The sequence below is a fragment of the Carassius auratus genome, chromosome 9 (genome assembly GCF_003368295.1).
Source record: "Carassius auratus strain Wakin chromosome 9, ASM336829v1, whole genome shotgun sequence".
Classification (NCBI taxonomy): domain Eukaryota; kingdom Metazoa; phylum Chordata; class Actinopteri; order Cypriniformes; family Cyprinidae; genus Carassius; species Carassius auratus.
In genome coordinates, this window is record NC_039251.1 from 5,042,710 (window position 1) to 5,065,620 (window position 22,911).

A 22,911-nucleotide genomic window follows, 5' to 3' on the forward strand; every position below is an offset into this window, starting at 1 on the left:
TGATTTTAGTCTTATTTTAGTCGACTAAAATACCAAGCAATTTTAGTCGACTAAAATACCAAGCAATTTTAGTCGACTAAAATAAGACTAAAATTAAAACAAATCAGATGACTAAAACTCGACTAAAACTAAAAAGAATTATAGTCAAAAGACTAAGACTAAAACTAAATTAAAATTTCGTGTCAAAATTAACACTGCATGTAAACATCTTTTATGTGAAATATCTTATTCAGGGCAGTAATAAATAAACAATAACATGCGTTTTGTATGATCCCTCTAATTTTGGTAAAGCAATTAACATTTTGCAGATTCTGAAAGTGGGGTGTAAACTTATGACTGTAGTATGACTAAATTGCCAAGATTTACTTCAGCCGTTGACATTAACTTTCTGAAATGGTGTAAATTCACACATAAAACACTGCTGTTGCTCGAGAGTTCCAGGTTGTTGCAATGAAACCCGCAGAGCGTGAGTAGAGAACGAGGGTGAGGCGTTGAATATCTGTGGTTTCGCGTCTGTCGAAAGCTGCGATTAGCTGCACGCTGTGTTGCGTCTTCTGATCATTTCAGTGTTTCTCAGCTGAAGACTTCTGATGCTGCTGCTGATGATGATGATGAAGAAGATGAGCTTCTGTAAAGAACAATAACAAATGTAAACATCACTGTGAAGAATCCATACGAAACGTGTTATTTTATTGAGAAATAAAACAGCATAGAGCGCCCTCTCTTGGCTGTAGATGGTAATGTTTTCTCTTGGTTCATTTCTTTTGGTTCATGTCAAATTAATTTTGATAAATAATTCACACCTGACTATAAGTCACAGGACCAGCCAAACTATGAAAAAAAGTGCAACTTATAGTCCGGAAAATACGGTAATAAAAATAGGTGGTTTGGTTTAAAATGTTTAAAATGTTATAAAAGACACAGTTATAAAAAAAAATTCATAACAATGGAATAGAAAAAACATTTTGCCAAAGCAAATAAAAAATAAAAAAACAGTTCCAATTATTTTCTTAGTGTGAAGGAAATTGTAATGGTCAGAATGGGTTTTAAAGGTTCTTCATAGAACCAAACGCCAATGAAGAAGCTTTATTTTTAAGAGCATAAGAAAGTCAACAACTGGTCTTTTCTGATTTTCTGGTCAAAATAACCAGTTCCACAGGAGAAAAACTGTGTTCCACTCATGGTTTCACGTCATCACTTTAAAGGGATACTCGACCCCAAAATGAATATGTTGTCATTAATCACTTAGTTCATCTTCGGAACACAATTTAAGATATTTGGGATGAAAACCGGGAGGCTTGTGACTGTCAATGAAAATACACTGTCCAGAAGTCCAGAAAAGTATGAAAAGCATCATCAGAATAGTCCATCTGCCATCAGTGCTTCAACCGTAACGTTATGAAGAAACAACAATACTTTTTGTACACGGATAAAACAAAAATAAGGACTTTATTCAACAATTTGTCTCCTCTCTGTCTCTACACATCACTGTAGCAACATTTTGGAGAATATCCACCCTATTCTGACAATGCTTTCCTGGACCTTTACAGTGTTAATTACTATGGGACAGTCTCAAGCCTCCTGGCTTTCATCCGAAATATCTTAAATAATGTTCAGAAGACGAACAAAGCTTTCACGGGTTTGGAACAACATGGGGGTAAATGATTAATGACAACATTTTCATTTTGGGATGGAGTATCCCTTTAATCTCCAGAATCGTGTTTTCTTACTTTGCTGTAGCGGCGTCTGGAAGATCTTCTTTGTCACAGGTCCTTCTCCCGCCGAGGTTATCACCTGAACCTCTAACCTGTAGAAAGTGGCCGGCCGGAGGTTGTGCACCACCAGAAAGTTACGATCCTGAAAAACAAAGCACAATACACACAGCTTTTAGACCGAATCGTCATCAGATCCTTCATAATACAGCCACTTTTCATGCAACAGAAATGATTTATATATGAAATGACTATGTTGTAATTTCTGTATAATCCACTGGATTTTCTCCTTTGAGATCATTCAGATCAGATTATTCCTGATTATGCTTTTCCAACATGTTTTGGCATGAAGCGACGTCCAGCGCCTTGGTGTTTGTCATGAGCTCATTGGAAATCCTTCAGATTTCCTCGTTATGAAGAATGAAATCATCCATAAACATCACATATTCCACATCATTCACACACGAGTCCAATCTGATAATGATGGCGTGCCTCGAACCGGCCTTCACAAAAGATCTGAGGAATCATGCGGATGAGAGCTGGATGCGATTGGATTTGATGTATTTCAATCTGATTGAGTCGATTAAAGCTGAACTGTTTGTTCTTGCAGGAGAGCAGCCAGTGTTATTGATGGAGACGGCGCTGATGTCAGATGAAGAACGAGCTCAAAACGCCTCTCAATCACTCCGAACATACTAATAACTACCATATGAACACTAATAAATCATTTACTTCCACATAAACCTCCCCATTAGGATCGGCTGATGTAGCTGGAAATGATATCTCAATATTTTTCACATATATATCGACTGTAATATTTAAAGCTTAAATATGAAATGCTTTTAAATTATTATAACTGTATTATATATTAAATGTTATGTTCTTATTGTTTCATATATAATGTCATTTATATACATATTCATTCCATTTAAATATAAATAATTGTAACAATATAAATAATTATTATTACATATTAACGTCAATTATTTTTTAAATTAATGTATATTATAATATATTAATTAATTAATATAAATAATATGAATTGTATAAATATATAAGTGATAATAAAATGTATTGATTTTTTTTATTTAATATATAATATACTATATATATTCAGATTATTGAGAAATTCCATTTAAATATTTTATTGATATAACTGTAATACCATGTAAATTATTGTATATATATAAAAATAAACAAATATTATACTATATTAATGAATAAATATATATAAATAATTCTATATAAATTATAGGTTTCTATGTTGTATTTTAATTTATGTAGTATATAGATTTTTATTGTAATTTTTTATATGAATTAATATAAATAATTACATATAATATTTATATGTATATTTTTTTATTATATAGTAGTTACATATATATATTAAGTTATGATAAAATGCATAAATAAAATATATATTTTTTTATTTCTGTGTATATATATATATATATATATATATATATATATATATATACAGAAATAAAAAAAATCTTATTTTATTTATGCATTTTATCATTACTTAATATCATGTTAAGTTATATTTTTATTGGCAACCAAACCATACTAAAACATTGTGAAGATTTGATATCTCTCTCAACATGACTTCATCCAGAAAGCATGCAGATGGTGACTGAAGGAGCAGTCTCTGTGCCTCATGCAGCGCTCCATTCATCAGCCAGCGCTGGCGTTATGCACACAAGATGATTGTGTATCATATTTTACACTCTTGGACTGGAATATGTTACTGAGTTTCCATGAGAGGTGCTCCACTGAGAAAGCGTGGCCAAGAGCACGTAATGTAAGTGTAATTTATGCAGCTTTCATGAGAGAAGAGCGTGTGTGGAGACGACTCACAGGTGGCAGGATCTGAGACTGGGAGATGATGCTGTTGGGAAGACTGTTGGGGCGGCTCGCGCTGGAGACCTCCGCCCATGTGACCTGGAAGCCCGTGACGGGGCGAAGCGGCTGCGCTCGTGACACGCTCCAGAAGAAACGAGCCGTCACATTACCGTCGCCGAAGCTGAAGGACGCCGTCAGATTCTCAGGCTTCACTAAAACCTTCGGCGGCGCTGAGAGAAAAACATCAGATATATATCAGGAGAGCACACAAACTACACACTAACACTTCAGGAGCCCATCAGACTGAAGGAATGAGGTGTCATGTCATTTTAATAAATATACTGCATAATGACAAAAACATATAAATATTATGAAAAATACGGGAACTAATCACTGAATTAAATGGTTTCATTTTAAGCACTTATTACCAGGGTTGTTATTGATAACTGAGACTAAACACATTTTGAAAACTTTTGCAGGCTTGAAATAAAATATAAACAACTTAGTTTGCTTCAGTCAGCTGCCATAGCAACATTTCCCAATTTCATTTGATTTAAGTTGAGTGTACTTAAAACAACTAGATTCAAGTTTAAATAAAAACGAAAAATAGGTATATTAACAAAAAACTAAAAAACTAACAATGGTGAAAATATGCAACAAAATTAATTATTTTTTTCTTATTATTAAAAGGGAAATTAAATATATAAAAAAGTTCATTAAAAAAATTTTAATGAAGAAAAAACATAATAATAATTAGATTTTAAAAGGTGAAAACAAAAACTTTAAACTAATGGAATTAGTCTATTAATCTTATCAGAAATTATCTAATTAATTTACATTTTTATATAAAAACCCATCAGTCATATTATCAATAAATATTTTAGTTAGTTGCTAATGCAACATTTCTAAGTTTAGTTGAAATACTAAAACTACTAAATCTAAAACTGAAATAAAAATTAACATTAAACAAAAAACATTAAAAATATATTTAAAAAAATATTACAAAAACACACACACACAAAAAAATGCAATAAACTATTAGACATTTTTTTTAAAATCTAATGAAAAACAACAAAATTATTAAATCACCAATTAAAATAAAATGAAATAATTTATAAAATACAAAACAGATTTTTGGGTGTACAGCAATAAAGTGCTATATAAATTCATCATTTATTCATTATAATACAGTAACAAAAATAAAAATAAAAAAACTTATTTATTTCCCTCACTTTAATCCTTCAAATGTCATATTCCAAGCTGAATGAAGGCAGATCCTAAAGAGTGATGAGTGTGTGTGTGCTCACGTGTGTCTCCGGGACAGGCGATGGGTTTGGTGCTCTTGCTCTGGAGAGTCGCGCAGGACGGGGTCAGGAAGCTGACGCTCTCGTCTTTAGAGCGACGTTTAGCGCTGAGCGTGTGAACGGTGACCCTGTACTTACAGGAGAACAGCAGACCGGGGAGATTGATGAAGTTCTCCTGCAAAAGAGAAACACGTTCATCAGAGTGACCTCTGGAAGAAGACAAGTACGACTGTACTCTTCTGAAGAAAACAGTGTTTGTTCATGCAAACGTCTCATGTATGATGCTAACGTGTTCTAGTTAGCAATCACATCAAAACACAGCAACTTCTAATAATATGGAAGGTGGATAGGGCCAAAATTCTTCATATAAAATGTGACTGTGTTTGTGTACATTAATGTGAAAACACACACAGCAGCCAATCAAAACTCTGTATTTGAGACCATATTTGCATAAGTGACATGATATGCACACTGGTATGATCGTATGCAAACATCATATGTTATATGAAGGATGATGCATCAGTACATAGTGTGTGATGTCAGTCTTGTGTCATCATTTGTAATGTTCTTTGTAGTGGTTTAGCTTTAAAAAAATATGAATTTACTTTGTGACATTAATTTACTCTTGCATAACAGATATAAGTGAAAGCCCCAACACTCATCACTGACATTTAACAAGCAAACAATGACCCCTCTATCTCAGGAGAAGGTAAAAATGTAGTTTTTCAGTCATGGATCAGAAAGCGAATGCGTGTTTCCTAGCAGCTAGCAGCTAGCGGTTAGCGCGCGGCTCGGGGCCGCAGGTTAAGGCTCCGCTGGGGCCGCTCTGGGGGCTTGATGAATTCACTCCCGCTTCCTGGAAATGTGATTTTAATGCCTGTGTTTTCTTAGGCACTGGAGCACATTCTGAGCACATCATCTGAAACAACACACGCTAATCAGCTGCAGTAATGAAGAGAAATGAACACTAGCACACAAACCTGAGTCAGAGATTTCTGCGGCGCTCCGCTTCGGTTGTGACTGCAGTACTCCGGCGTCCACTGAACGTGATAGCGGTTCACTGCCGCATCTGCACCACAAACACCAACACTACTTTAACATCTTTTACTGTACAACAACTATTTTACAGTAGATTACTTTCAACTTTTGATCCCAAATTACAAGACAAAAACTGTAGTCAGTAGCGCACCAATACATTACACAGTTTAGGTAACATATTTAGACTACTTTATGATTACTTTTAGATTACTTTTGACATAACTTATTTTTCATATTGTTTTAAACAGTTTCATTTTGTATGATATTGATATAAAATACTATATATATATATATATATATATATATATATATATATATATATATATATATATATAAAGGGTTAAGATATTTGTAAAATTTTATTAAAAAAAAATATATATATATATATATATATATATATATATATATATAATAAGAAATAATTTTCTTGTTAGTGCTATAAAAATCTCAAGATATTCTGTCATCGTGCATCTCACTATTTTATCCATTATTATTATTTTTTTTTCTAAATAACACCACTTCATAAATTAGAAAATTAATGAAATATCAAATAAAATCAATCCAAAATTTTGGAATGTTCAAAATTATTTTTCATATATATATATATATACAAAGCGTATGCTAAAAAATGATTCAATGTATATATATATATATATGAATTATTCTTATTTTTCTAAATTAGACTAGAGATTACAATACATTAAATTATAAATAATAATAATAATTTATCTATAAATAATAAATATAATGTAGTTTTTAGATATTGTTATCATCCTGCACCTCGTTTTATCAACGAATAATTTCCTAAATTAGACTAAATATAATTGCTTACAATACAAAAAGTTCAAGATATTTGTCTATTTGTCATCCTGCTTCTTACTTTTTTATCAACTAGTCATTTTTCTAAATTAGACGAAATTAAATATATGGAAAATGTGCATGAAAAAAGTGCATTCAAATCATTTCAACATTCGAGCTGCATGAAATTTTAATTTCTGTCTGAATTATTCCTCTGGCTCTATCCCGTGTTTATTATCATGAAGTACCTGTGCGTCTCTTGGAAAAATACATTAAAGTGAACGGTTTCCTCCTGCGCTGAGATTACAGAACAGTAGAGGCTCGCTGCGCTAATCAGCAGTGTTTATGCAACGCCTCCCGTTTATTATTCATCAAACTGAGCCGTTTGGATGTCAAACGATACATTTCAGATTAATAATAGAGTATGCTCCGGCCCTTCAGAGGGACTCGACTGCGGTCGGCCAGATAAAAGAGCCTTTGAAGGAGAAGACCTGAAACATTTCTGGAAGCAGAAAAAAGGAATCGCTGCTGGAGATGAAGAAAACTACAGAGTAAAATAAACAAGAATGCTGAAAAATGCTCCTGTGCATGCTGTATTCAGAGCAAACATCCACTGAGTTACTCAACATTTTCTAGTTGTGATATAAAACTAAAGACATTTTTGTTATCCTGCATCTTAACATTTTATCTAATAATTTTCTAGACTAAATTAAAAGTAAGAAAAACAAAGAACTTACATTTAATTTTGTAGTAAAAAAAAAAAAAAAGTTTCATCAACTAGTAATTAAAAAATGTGGTTTTTTTTCTAAAAAAATACATACAAATATTATAATAAATACTTTTCTTGTTAGTGCTATAAAAATCTGAAGATATTCTGTCACCATGCATCTCACTATTTTATCCATATTTTTTCCTAAATAACACCATATGAGAAAATTAACAAAATATTAAATAAAATCATCCAAAAAAAATTGGAATGTTATAAATAATTTTTCTCCCTGCATCTCACTGCTTTATCAACTAGTCATCTTTCTAAATTAAACTAAATTAATAAAAATGCAAAATTAAATGAATTAATAATACATTAAGTTATTCTAATTTTGTGCTTCAATATTTCAAGTTTTTTTTTCTAGTCAAGATAGTTTGCACTATGAAATGTTCAAGATATTCGTGATTGTGCATCTTGCTGTTTTATCAGCTAGTTTTTTTTTTTCAAAATTAGACTTAATTACATTTTAAAGATACATTTAATAAAGCAATTAAAATACATATTTTTTTAATTTGTTCAATAAAATGTATTTTTTGTCATCCTGCATCTTGCTGATCATAAAGTATTTTTTAAAAACCAATTACAAATTTGAAATAAATACAATTATTGTAGTTCAATTATTCTAAAAATGTTGTCATGTCCTGGCTGTAACTAATTAATCAACCAGTTTCTAAAAAAAAATTAAAAAAAGAAATCCACCAACAAGCTGATTAATATCTCTAGCTGGGATATCTTGAGTGTGAGTGTGTGATTTCTGGCTGAAGCAGAAGTGAAAGTGCTGAGCAGGATCTGAGTCACATGAACAGCTCAGACTGTGACAGAGAATCACTATCAGCAGCTCCAGACTCATTTAAAGGCTCAATTTTCTTCTTGTTTTCTCTAAGATTGAATGAAATTACAGAATTTTAAGAAAAACACAACCAACAATTTGGTGTTTTTTACTGTGTACTCAAAAAGAAACTCCTAAAGTTTGGATATTTTTCTTTTGAAAGTTGTATCTGGGTGTTATACACTTCCAAATAAAATATTGTTTACATATACCAATCCCCAAGCAAGTTATACACAAAATGAGTGCGTAATATTCAGAGTGCAACAGAACTAAGCATCAACAATCGTTTCTGTTTGGCTCAGAGGAACGAAATGCATTGGTTTCTTCTGACGAATCAGTGTTGTCAGAATGTGATGATGTAATCACGTACACTACGGTACCTCTGAATATCCAAATGAGAAAATATAGGTTATCTCCGAAACGAGGAGAATCTCATTTTAACATTTTAAATCATTCAGATTCGGTCTTTGAGGGTTAAAGGCTGTTAACTAATGAAGGTATTGAACTTACACTGATATACATCTACAGTATGTATTATAAAAATCAGAAAATAATCAGTCAGCATAATTACTCTGAAACTAAAAGTGATTCTGAAAGACTGAGTTGCTCAGTCACTCACTCAGAGTTGCTCTGTCCACTGAGTGAGTGACTGACATGTTTGGACTGATTTCACAGAAAAGAATGAATCACAGGAAGTGTGTGTGTGTGTGTGTGTGTGTGTGGTACCTCCTCTCTTCTTCCAGTAGATGCGGACCTGTAGCTGTGTGTCCTGGTAATACGGTGTGCCGACCTCCAGAGCTCCAGCGGCTCTCTTCATCGACACCAAACCCAGATCAGTGTCCAGTCTCCTCGGCTTAGATACAGCCTCTGAACACACACACACACACACACACATCAGAAACGCCCAGAGACACAACGCTGGGTCACACTCCTAGTGTTTAGTCCAGTTCTAAATGATGTGTTCCCGCCTCAGTTTTTTTCAAAAGTCTCTTCCACTCAACCAAGGCTGCATTTATTTGATCAAAAATACTGTAAAATTGTGAAATATTATTATAGCTTTAAATATATATTTAAGTATAGCTTTCACACAGAAGATAGTTATTTTACATTATAAAAATATTCCATTTTTATCACATAAATGCCTTTATGAGCAGAATAAAAATATTTAAAAATCATGTTTTCAAACTTCCAAGCAAGTACTGTACACTGAAACACTATTCACTCAGAATGCACTAGTGATTTCCTCAGTAATTAGAAAGTAACAGTGGATGGAGTCTGTTGTAAGAGAGGCGGGCCGCACTTGTCTGGTTGTGCAGGTGTGTGCTGAACTGGACGGAGGCTTTGCTGCTCTTCAGTCGGATCTGACCCCAGTAAGAGACGGCCTGGACCTGCACGCTGTAGCTGCTGTTGACCTGAAGACCGTCCAGATCCACCCAGCTTCTGGCCTGAAACCACAGAAGAGACCAGACACTAGACTACATCACTACATCACTGTCTCACACTCAACAGATCGCTCTCCTTCTGTGCAAATACCAGTTTATTCCCAAAGATCATGTGCATTTAATACATGGGAATTTACTGCTATGAATTTGATTTATTACATTACATATACATACATTCAGAAAATTGTGAATTTGTTGTGATCTCATTAGATTGCTTTGGTTTTCTCGGTCTGAGTCTGCTGTGAGAGGCTGGTGATGTGCTGCTGGTTCTGGACTCAGACTGACCGCTGAACTCAAACAAACACGGGCCGTATATGAGGAACACATGTGGACACGACGAGTGCTTCTCAGCTGATCATTCGTCCCGCAGCGTGAGCTGGGTTAGTTTGGGCATTCCTGCAGCAGCGGGTCACTAACCGAACCCTGAGGAGCTGCGTGTCAACAGAGCGATCGAGTGTCGGCGTTATGAACACAGTCACTGCGGGGTTTGCATCGGTCTACAGGAGCTTCAGGAGCAGCAGCACTTCAGCATGTCATCAGATCTGGAGCCCACCGCCGGCCTTCGACACATCACACCCAAACATGCTGCTTTTCATTTCTTTACATTTCATACTTTAGTGAAACTTGGTGACTTTCTTGACACTTGCTATATGAACTCGCTAAATTGTGGACATGATTAGAAAAGGTCTGAAAAACACTTGTGGTCTCTGCGGTTAAAATAACCACCATTAATAAGAAATGTGAAAATGCACAGCCATTTTTGGAGCAAACAATCATCAAATCAGCCATAATAAAGTAGTGTTTGATAACTTCTAAATATATGTGCAAATGCAAAACTTAATAAAAGTAAGTATGTCCGAAAATGCTCTTATAAATGTGACACTGGACGTCTTAGGTCTCTGGGGTATATTTGTAGCAATAGACAACAATACATAGTATGGGTCAAAATTATACATTTTTCTTTTATGCCAAAAATCATTAGGATATTAAGTAAAGATCATGTTCCATAATTTTCAACCGTAAATATATCAAAACTTAATTTTTGATTAGTAATATGCATTGCTAAGAACTTCATTTGAACAACTTTAAAGATGATTTTCTCAAAATTCAGATTTTGTTTTATATATATATTTATATATATTATGTATAATATATGCATGTATTTAATGTAAAGTAGCCCCTAGATATAAATAACATATACAAAAATGATTTAAATTGCACACTAGTGTGATACTTGGTAGCTATAAATGAAATTAATTGGAAATATAACATTTACAAAAAAATAAAATAAAATGAATACTAAAAATATTGTTATATTATTTCAATGAATGTAGTGTGAGATGTAACTATTATATACACAGTGGCTAAAAATTTTAATTAATTAATAACAACTTGTAGTATTTTTTTTTATATCTTTTGCAGCATTTGCCATGTAGCCACTAGATATAAATATTAAATTTGGTTCCAGGAACAGTAAAGGGTTAATCGTTGACGTCTGAGTGCTCGTGTGAATGCATGATCTTGTAAATAAACTCTAATGAAAGAACCTAATGAAAGGTCTGCAGTGTGATGATGTTTCTCTCAGTGTTTGGTGGAAGCAGCTCTCACCCCGTCGCTGGTCTTCCTCCTCTTCCTCCGGGACGGGGCGAGAGATTTCCCCGGGATGGTCCAGCTCCAGTAGATCTTGTAGTGATGGACGGGGAGGTCAGGCTCTGTGAGGAGAGTCCAGCTGATCCGGGCCGTCAGCAGACCGTCAGGTCCCTCTGTGATGTTAGACACACTCAGTCCAGACGGAGCTGGAGGAGGAGACGGGTCTGAACACAGAGAACAACACACGAGTCTGACACAGCTGATCTCTAGATTCACATTCATTAAACAGAAAACAGTGGTCAGATATTCATTCAAATGTACAGAAATATAAAGTAACACAGGTTTACAAAAACCTTTTTATGTCAACAAACATAGAATACAACAATAATAATGATAGTCAAACCCAGAAGTGCACTCTTACAATATTTATGTCAACAATAACAACAGTGTCGTGGACAAATGCGGAAGTAGCTTCGCAACAAACTTCAACTAGAAAGAGATGCCGATCTCTTGTGTTTTACTCGACAGGTGAGTTGTTTTGATTCGTATCTTTACAGAAAACGTATGCTATTATAACGATCAACAAGATTAGTATTATGGGGCATACACGCCAAACGTGGGGACCCACGGGAGGATGTGTCTGATCCATAGTCTGATCGCGTCTTTGCATTGACTTTGTACATAATCTACTCGCGCAAATCTTTGAACTTGCGTTAAATCCATGATTTATCGTTCCATCTGATTGATGCCATCAGCGGTTGGGTAGAAGACAACAAATCCCATCATTCCAGCTCCTCCTTAGCGTCATCAAACCACGCGATTGTTATTGTTTTGGTAGTGCACTCTAGTGGCAGCTCCTACAACCTGTACCTTTAATTATATAATATTAAATAACAGAGTATTATTTATATTCTATAGTATTAGCTTTCATATTACATTTATATTTTCAGTTATAATTTTTATTAATAATTTTCTATTATTTTAGTAATTTTCAAAGCTATCGTTGTTAACTTAAATTAGAAGCATAAATAATATTTTTGTTGCACGGAAAGTAAAATAAAATAAACCTTTATAATTTATTTCATTTCAGCTAGTTGCCAAAGCAACATTTCTTATTTTCATTTAGATTAAATATGCACTGAAATAACTCAAACTAAAATAAAAATTTAAAGGAAAAATAGAAACTATATAAACATACAGATATTTATAAAAAGGCAAAAAAAAAATCGACAACAATTTTACTAAAACTATAAAATATATAAAATCAAATACATAATATATACAGAAATTATAAAAATATATTAATATAATATACTATAATATTATAAAAATACTATAATATCTCAATGATACTAAGTGCTTTAGTTATTTTATTAGCTTTTGTTTTAATTAAATGAATTAAATTTAGTTTAAATTTAATTAGCTTTATTTGTTATTTCAGTTTTTGTTTGGGTAATATGTATAATTAAAAAAATGTATGTTTAAGTTTTTTTATCTAATAATTCTATTTTATTTATCTATTTCAGCTTAATTTCAATTAACAATAATGATGTGTAGTTATTTTAATGGACAAAAACAACAACACTACACAAGAATTGAAACAATTTAACAGTGATTAAATTGTTAAATTGTATAATTAAAATAATTAAAAATAGTTAAAAACAATTGTTTTAATTATTATTTTTTTTATTATTATATATTTTTCTCTTTGTGATAATGAAATTTTTTGACTATTTTATATTTTATTTTATTTAAATTTTACAGGTTTTTTTCAGTACATTTGAAGCAGTCACCTGCTGGATCAGGCTCAGTATAAACTAAAGTTACAAATAAATAAAAACACATGATGTAGTGAGTTTTCTTGCGATCCCTGAGCACATGTGAATGTGACGGTGGCGCTGTCCACATCTAAGGGAAATGATGTCATCTGTGTAGAGGAAGTGGAGTTAAGAAAATGGGACTTTAATGGGAAAATGGGCCAATCTAGAGGCAGTCGGTTCCTGTTATTGAGGCCCGTCTGAAGACCAGATGCTCACGCAGGACATAAATAATCAAAGAAATTCTCTGCAAATCAGGTGATCTGACCAAATGTGATATGAATAACTGCACTGACATACTCATTAATTCTATAGAGCTTGCTGACTGAATAAAAACGAGCAAATACATCATAAAAGATCACTAACTATAGACGTTACACAGCTGCTCGTATGAGTTTAAGTCATAATTACGGTCCTGAAGTGATTTTGGTTGGAATAAACAAGACTGGATTTTGATCCTGTGAATAAGCAGCCTCTCATGACAGTCCAAATAACAAGAAATTACACTGACATATGAGAAATAAAGCCACAATTAGTGGGCGGAAAGTCACAAAACTGCAATTTACAAACAAAACATTTACAAGAATGAACTTAAGATGTATTATACACGGCACAAGAGAGGAGAGAACTAATCTTGAGTTCATCTTTAATGCTATTTAGTGTTTAAATTTTTCCACTTTTCCATTACTTTGTAGACTGTGTTATAGATTATGAAACAAACAAAAAAAACTATTTACATTTAACTGCTTTTTTATGCATGCATTAAAGCGGTGACATTTCTATACATTTCTACATTTTGCAGCACCACTTCAAAGCCAACATGACCATGGCCAATTGTTCAACGCACCAAATGGTGCACCCAATTCGTTCCAAACGTGGATTAAGAAATGAAATACTGCTGTGGGTTGCTCAGAGATGAACAGTTATGCTTTGTCGTTATATTTTGTTGGCAAAATTGAGCAAAACAGTCAACATTGTGTCTAAAATATCAAAATATTAACTTCTTACTAAACTGTATAAGAGGAGTTTCACATTTGCACTCATGTGATATTGAACATGTATATATAGTAGTATTTTATATGAGATAGATTGTCTGGTCTCTGATATTTAGCAGCTGGTGCTGAGACTCGTTTCATGACACATATAAAGCTGATGTAAACATATTTTCCTGGAACAGCACAGATAGCAGATATCAGAGAAACGAGTGTGATGAGAAAGCACATCTGTTTCTGTAACACAACTGAACTCCCAGCATGTGGGAGAACTTTGCAGAAAATAGTCTACAGCACATTTAACAAGTTAAAATTAGATATAAAAAGAAAACAATGTGAGTCAGTTTAGATATAGACTTTTCTTTGACCCAGATGAAGGTTTCATTTCTCTTAGGCATATCTAGTTTTCGTTAAAGACGTAGGCGTAGGTTCACCCCAAAACAGAAATTCTTTCATTATTTACTCAACCTCAAGTCGTTCCAACCCTTTCTTTCTTTCTTCTGTTGAACACAAAACAAGATATTTTTTATGAATGTGGATATCCAAACTATGGCAGTCAATGGCTACCAGCTAATCGATTATGATTAATCTAATGATTATTAGAATGATTCATTGACTAATCATCCGTAGACTTTGATTATTCAGCTTTTACAATTAGTTAAAATATTAAGTTATACATGTTATAACAAATAAATAAAAGCTTTTGAAAATAATTTTATGTAATTACAATAAATGTATACAAATAAATATAATGAGTTGCATGTTGCTAGCATGATTTTAACACGAATAGCATGTTGCTAGCATGTTTTAGCATGAATAATATATTGCTAGCGTGATTAGCATGTTGTTGGGATGTTTTAGCTTTATTAGCACCTTGCTAACATGTTGTCCTATGATAGTCTTTAAGCTTTGCCGGTTTAAACCATCTGTAAGTCTTACAGTACAAAAGTTTTGATACCCTCAATGAAAGTCTATGGGACTTTTCGTAAATTTGAGCTTGCGTTTAAGGAAAACCGTTAGTCTGATCAGTCAGAAAATACATAGCAACCCGAGTCAGACCAGTCTGAAGGTCTGTGCCATATTTGGTGTCTGTAGCGTGAAAACTCTGGGAGGAGGTACAGTCCAAAATTAGTCTCAGAAGAAGAAGCATCTTAAATGGCAGGGATGCACGATATTATCATACCTAATGGTCTGGTAAGGCTTTTTATTTGCATAGGGGGCGCTGTTGGCCCACGTGTATCACTTAGAAAGTTGTGTTCTGAAATAAAGCCGTATCAATGTCATAAAATCATGAGTATGTTTTGATGTAAAGATCAGAAACTATAGATTACATGAATAAAAAAAAAAATCACGACCATGACACACAAACACATTTATACAGTACAGACCAAAAGTTTGGACACACCTTCTCGTTCAAAGAGTTTTCTTTATTTTCGTGACTATGAAAATTGTAGAGTCACACTAAAGGCATCAAAACTATGAATTAACACATGTGGAATTATATACGTTACAAAAAAGTGTGAAACAACTGAAAATGTCATATTGTAGGTTCTTCAACGTAGCCACCTTTTGCTTTGAAAAACAAGTGGCCATCATTACTTTAAGAAATGAAGGTCAGTCAGTCCGAAAACTTGGGAAAACTTTGAAAGTGTCCCCAAGTGTAGTCACAAAAACCATCAAGCACTACAAAGAAACTGGCTCACATGCGGACCGCCCCAGGAAAGAAGACCAAGAGTCACCTCTGCTGCGGAGGATAAGTTCATCCGAGTCACCAGCCTCAGAAATCACAGGTTAACATCAGCTCAGATTAGAGACCAGGTCAATGGCACACAGAGTTCTAGCAGCAGACACATCTCTAGAACAACTGCTAAGAGGAGACTGTGTGAATCAGGCCTTCATGGTAGAATATCTGCTAGGAAACCACTGCTAAAGAAAGGCAACAAGCAGAAGAGACTTGTTTGGGCTAAAGAACACAAGGAATGGACATTAGACCAGTGGAAATCTGTGCTTGGTCTGATGAGTCCAAATTTGAGATCTTTGGTTCCAACCACCGTGTCTTTGTGCGACGCAGAAAAGGTGAATGGATGGACCCTACATGCCTGGTTCCCACCGTGAAGCATGGAGGAGGAGGTGTGATGGTGTGGGGGTGCTTTGCTGGTGACACTGTAGGGATTTATTCAAAATTGAAGGCATACTGAACCAACATGGCTACCACAGCATCTTGCAGCGGCATGCTATTCCATCCGGTTTGCGTTTAGTTGGACCATTTATTAATTTTTCAACAGGACAATGACCCCAAACACACCTCCAGGCTGTGTAAGGGCTATTTGACCAAGAAGGAGAGTGATGGGGTGCTGCGCCAGATGACCTGGCCTCCACAGTCACCGGACCTGAACCCAATCCAGATGGTTTAGGGGTGAGCTGGACCTCAGACAGAAGGCAAAAGGGCCAACAAGTGCTAAACATCTCTCGGGGAACTCCTTCAAGACTGTTGAAGACCATTTCAGGTGACTACCTCTTGAAGCTCATCAAGAGAATGCCAAGAGTGTGCAAAGCAGTAATCAAAGCAAAAGGTGGCTACTTTGAAGAACCTAGAATATTACATTTTCAGTTGTTTCACACTTTTTTGTTATGTATATAATTCCACATATAATTAATTCACATGTGTTAATTCATAGTTTTGATGCCTTCAGTGTGAATCTACAATTTTCATAGTCATGAAAATAAAGAAAGATCTTTGAATGAGAAGGTGTGTCCAAACTTTTGGTCTGTACTGTATGTATATATATATTTAAAAAAAAATCGGATTTTTTAAGATTTAAGATGTGTTTCTAATTTCCACACAGGAGAGACTTGGTGTTGTTTTCAAACAAAATAAAATATATCGTTATCGGCTATCGGCAGGAATGAGTTGAAAAATATCGGCATATCGGATATCGGCAAAAATTCAGTATCGTGCATCCCTATTAGATAGTAGACAAAAGTGATAGAGGGAGTAAATCAGGCTGCATGTTGTGTGTGGTGAAGCTCTGGACTCACCTCTGGAGGAGCGGAAGTGTTTGCTGGGAGCCGTGAAGCCACGCGTGCCGTGAACGTTCACCGCTGCCACACGGAACTGATACCACCTGCTCGGCCGCACATCGCTCAGCAGCGCACGCTCTACAGCAACCTGGGGGGCAGAGGGGGCAGAGGTCAAGGGGTCACAGGGTCACGTACAGGGGGCTTTGAATATGAGCCTGGAATTTGGTCTATTTTAAAACATGAAGGACTGGAGAGACATCTGAGCATCTATTTATTTTAACTTGCTTCAACAGCAAAAAATTATTTTCTAACTCAGTATTTGTGACTCGGAGTCCTAAGTAGCACAGGTATATTTGTAGCAATAGCCAACAATACAATTAAAAAAATTATAAATTTTTCTTTAAAACTGATTTTAATTAAAATTGAATTTAATTATTTATTATTAATTATTTGAATTATTTAAAATATACAAATTGATGCATATGAACTTAATTATGAACTCAAATGAGTCTGAATATCTTAAGGCATTTTGCCAAAACTAAATTACTAAGTAAGAAAAATATTTTTGCAGTAAAGTTTTCAAAAAAAAAAAAAAAGTTTTCTGACTTAACTATTGTAACGTGATTAACTGTTGAGGGAAAAACAGCTACTGAATAAGAACATAAATTGACAGGACTTGATTTTATTTGTGTATTTGATGTTAATTGCCTTTTAACTCCCAGCTGGATTACTAAATCACTAAATAATACGATCTTAAATTAACCCAAATATTAGTTTCTATTGTTTTCTTCAGCAAGAGTGTCATGATTTCCGCTAACCTGTGCGATGTCCTGCCACGGCGTAGCGTCGTCTTCGCTGGGATGGATGCCCAGGTTCCAGCGGCGCTGCAGCACGTAAAGCACCGGCTCCACAGAGACGTTAAATCGGGAAGACCAGCGAATCTCCAGCAGTCCTGACGCATGCTCCACAAACAACAGCTCCTTCCGTGGCTTCAGAGGAGATCCTGAGACGACAGAGGGGCTTTAATTACACGAAACATCACCTCAAAATACCCAACACTAGCACTGAAATCTGCACAATAAATAGACTTTAAACGTGTTTCTTGTTCTTTAAAAATGTACTCAAATTTCAATAAAAACAACTTTTTTTATTTGTATTTTAGTTTTTAGTTTTTTATTTGTGTTTCGTTGGAATAGCTAATATAGGGTTATTATCGTTAACTAAAACTAAAATCATAAGAAACATGTTCATTACTTGAAATAAAAGAAACATTAACTGAAATAAAAATACAGTAACTAACACACAAAAAAAGTTCAATTTAATAAAAATTTACAGAAAACAGAAAAAAAAAATTAAAACATTTAACTAAATTTAAAATGGAAAATACGGCTAATTAAAACTTTAAATAAAATAAAACACAACAAAATTACAAAAATTTTAAATTTGAAAATAGAACCAAATTACCAAAACTTTCATGAAAATTTAAATAAAATATTAATATAAAAATTAAATAAAAATTAAATAATTCAAAATATTAATAAAAACTATATTAATGATAACACTGATCGAATAAATAAGATATTCTGTGAAGAAAAAAATAATTACAAAATGATAAAATTTTTATAATAAAAAAAGAAAGAAAATCCAATCTTTAATTTGTATGTTCTTTTAATTTGCTGGTTAAGACTAAAAAATACATTTTCACATTGTTTGAATGAATGTGCAATAGTTAAAAAAATAACTATGTTAAGTAACTCCTGTGATGCTCTCACTGAAGCTACAGCAAACCTCCATCTGCTCCACATGGCAGTGACTTCCATTTAACCCTCAAAGACATCTCAAATTCTTCCATATGCAATAAATTAAAGATTTATTAAGTACAAAGCTTCGGGGGGGAGGAAGGGAGAAAATGTTCTGCTCCGTGTCTTTCCTCGATTCGTTACAGCTGTGATGGAGCACCGCTGATTGAGGAGCGACGTGAAGGACCCAAAGATGTCCAATGCTTTCCACACAATGGTCTCCGGAAATCAGAGCGACCTCACTGCTGACCGATGCACTTCCATCGGAGAACAGCGCTCAAGATGTGGGGCTTTTATTTATATCATATTACTTCAGATGTCATTTTTTTGTCTGTTTTTGCTCAATTTCACAAACAAAAAGAGTTGAAAACAAATAAACCCACAGTTGTTGTATGATACAAACACATTTGAATGAATCAAGTCAGTAAATGAGTAAGTGGCTTGTTCATAAGACAGTCAGTTGCTTAATTTCAGAATAAATCAGCCATTTGAACACATTAAGAGAGCCAATGATTCAGAGACTCGTTCATAAAGAATGCAACTTGCTTTGTTTCTGAGTGAATCAGCTGTTTAGAACAATCAAGTAAGCCAATGATTCAGTGATTCATTCATAAAGACAAACACTTGCTTTGTCTCTGAACAAATTAGCTATTTAAACAAATCAAGTGTGCCAACAATTCAGAGACTCGTTCATAAAGACAGTAACTAGCTTTGTTTCTGAATGAATCAGCTGTTCGAATAAATCAAGTGAGCTAATGATTCAGAGACTCGTTCATAAAGACAATCACTTGCTTTGTTTCTGAACAATCCAGCTGTTTGAATGAATCAAGTGAGCCAAAGATTCAGTGATTCATTCATAAAGACAATCATTTGCTTTGTTTCTGAACAATCCAGCTGTTTGAATGAATCAAGTGAGCCAAAGATTCAGTGATTCATTCATAAAGACAATCACTTGCTTTGTTTCTGAACAATCCAGCTGTTCGAATAAATCAAGTGAGCTAATGATTCAGAGACTCGTTCATAAAGACAATCACTTGCTTTGTTTCTGAACAATCCAGCTGTTTGAATGAATCAAGTGAGCCAAAGATTCAGTGATTCATTCATAAAGACAATCACTTGCTTTGTTTCTGAACAATCCAGCTGTTTGAATGAATCAAGTGAGCCAAAGATTCAGTGATTCATTCATAAAGACAATCACTTGCTTTGTTTCTGAACAATCCAGCTGTTTGAATGAATCAAGTGAGCCAAAGCTTCAGTGATTCATTCATAAAGACAATCACTTGCTTTGTTTCTGAACAATCCAGCTGTTTGAATGAATCAAGTGAGCCAATGATTCAGTTATTCATTCATAAAGACAATCACTTGCTTTATTTCTGAACAAATCAGCCGTTTGAATGAATTGGTTAAATTGATGATTCAATGACTCATTCATTAAAACATGATCTGTGTGATTTGCTGAATCAAAATATTTCTTTATAAAACTCCTTTTTGTAATGTCTATTCAAAGTTTTTCTCATTTAACACAATATTGATTTTAAATTATATTTCAGGACTCATTTCTCAACCCAAATTGATGTGCGATCAGTTACTAAACATTTCAATCACTTGACATAGTAAACTGAAAAGCATCAGTGATTCCCAGCATGGAGAAAGGCAGCAGCAGTGGGATGTGGATGCAGACGCTGGAGGACTGAGATGGGCTTGTGTTAAACGATCAGTGACGGTGGGATCTGACGACAGGAGCACAGCTGTGGTGGATTGTGCTGCGGTTTCACAGCTCCAGCACGTGTGTGTCGTCTGTTCCAGTAAAATCCCACAGCGTTCCTGAACTCACACACTCGCTCCAGAGCAGGAGCTGGAGATCCAGAAACCACACATAGCTCCACGCAGCTCCAGAGTCCTCCAAAACACAGCGGCTTTACTGCAGGACAGTATCTCTGGAGCTCAGGTCATGGGTTCGATTCCAGGGAATGCATTGACATATGAAATCTATAGATTTAATGCAATGTAGACTGCTTTGGACAAAAGAATCTGCCAAATGCATGAATGCAAATGTAAATGCAATGTGAAGATCAAGATATTTAGTGAGTTTGTGGTGCAGTAACACTAAAAATATTTAAATACAATAAATTCAACCTAATTAGTAATTACATATTACAAATCTAAATTAAAATGTAAATGAAAATATATAATTTTTATATTTTCAAGTTTTATTAAAATTTATTCATAATTATTTTATGGTGTTAGAGTCATTTTTAAATATTACTAATTAGATTTAATTTGTTTTTATTTCAGTTTTTAGTTTAGTTTTTTTTTCTTCAGAAAAGCTAGCAGAAAAGCAGAACAGAAATCCTGTGCTTCTCAAACGTCCCACTCTCGCTGCTGAATTTCAATGAGCTCAAGAATGAAATCAAAAGAAACAAACTCTGAAACACTGCTCTGGCTTCATACTCTAAACAGCATTATTACTGAGACATTGCACATGTGGGTTGTTTTGACATTACAGTAACACTTTACTCAAAGCCTTCATACTTAATGCATTCCAAAAGTATTTTAATGCATTGAATAAACATGATTATAACCTCAGTTGTAATACATAACAATCCTCATCTATTCATTGTTACACCTTACACCTTACACCATATAATGCATCTTAATGCATGGTAACAGTTAGTTGTGACAAGATATAATGCATTACACTGTACATGATGAATACTTCGTAATGCATTATAAATAAAGGCTTTGAGTTGAATCGGGCTTGGTCTCTGGGTCAAGGAGAGAGACGGGGAGGTTGCAGGAACATCTGACAGCCATCGACAGAGCAGTGCTAATGGTTTCCAGCATGGCTGATCATCATCTTCTAACAGAGAGAAACGATTACGCTCCTGACACCAGCGACGCTCTCTGATTGCCTTTGGATTTCAATAAAAGGCTTTACGGCTCTCTGCAAGCCAGGGGGAAGCAGTAAATCAGTACAGACGAACCGTGAAGCGCACGCTTTCAGACGCCACGCTTCTGTGTGACTGTAGCATTCCTCACATACTCCAACAGACTTACTTTCATTCACTGATTTCCTGTTTCACTTTAACCTAATCACATTTAAAGAACTTGTGTTGTGTTTTTGTCATTTATATTTTATTTATTGATAGATTTCAAATGCTACTATATACTTGTTTTTAGTCTTTTTAGTTATTTTAGTACTTAGATTTTGTTCAAAATTTGGATTTGATTATACTTATTTATTTTTAGTTTTAAGACTTAAGTCTTAGTTGTGTTTTTTGTCAGATATATTTATATTTTTTCAGATTTTTTTATATATATATATATTTGTATTGATTTTGTGTTTATTCCTTTTAGTTATTTTAGTAGTTCAAATTAAAATACAAACTTTTTTTTTCAATGTAATTTTAGTAATTAATACAAAATTAAAGTTATTGTTTATGTTTTGAATTACATTACATTTCTACAGTTGTCACATGCTTTTATACAAAGTGACTCTTTCGCATTTAAGTATCATTTATATACTATTAAAATTTTTTATTAATATTGAATAAGCAGTTATTTTTCATTTTCAGTTTTCATTTCAATTTATTGCATTTTTTATTTTTTATTTTTAGTTATTTCAATTTAGTACACTCAAAAAAAGGCTGGGATTTTTATTTATTATTATTATTATTTCGTTTACTTGTTTTGCATTTTTTATGTATTTTTCAAATGTATTTTTATTATAATACTATATATATATAAGTGAATAAAAATATTTTATATATATATATATATATATATATATATATATATATATATATATATATATATATATATATATATATATATATATATATATATATATATATATATATATATATATTTATTTAGGTTTAATTCATTAATAAAAAAAAATTCTTTTCTTTTTATCTTTATTTCCAGTTAGTAGTTTTATTGTTTTCAATGAATAGTA

The 22,911-nt window shown here is 33.6% G+C and overlaps 1 protein-coding gene across 1 annotated transcript in view; it reads right to left on the bottom strand.

Annotated features, from left to right (window-relative positions):
• Window positions 1-200: 200 nt before the first annotated feature.
• anos1 (anosmin 1) overlaps window positions 201-22,911 on the bottom strand; it is a 47,547-nt gene continuing 24,836 nt past the window's right edge. The window contains exons 5-14 of the mRNA XM_026271058.1: window positions 17,973-18,157; window positions 17,173-17,302; window positions 11,343-11,548; window positions 9,593-9,737; window positions 9,019-9,159; window positions 5,839-5,927; window positions 4,862-5,033; window positions 3,570-3,784; window positions 1,731-1,857; window positions 201-628 (exon numbers count right to left, since the gene is read on the bottom strand). Of these exons, the coding sequence (XP_026126843.1) occupies window positions 564-628; window positions 1,731-1,857; window positions 3,570-3,784; window positions 4,862-5,033; window positions 5,839-5,927; window positions 9,019-9,159; window positions 9,593-9,737; window positions 11,343-11,548; window positions 17,173-17,302; window positions 17,973-18,157 (1,475 nt within the window). The 3' untranslated portion in view covers window positions 201-563. The remainder of the gene's footprint in view (window positions 629-1,730; window positions 1,858-3,569; window positions 3,785-4,861; window positions 5,034-5,838; window positions 5,928-9,018; window positions 9,160-9,592; window positions 9,738-11,342; window positions 11,549-17,172; window positions 17,303-17,972; window positions 18,158-22,911) is intronic.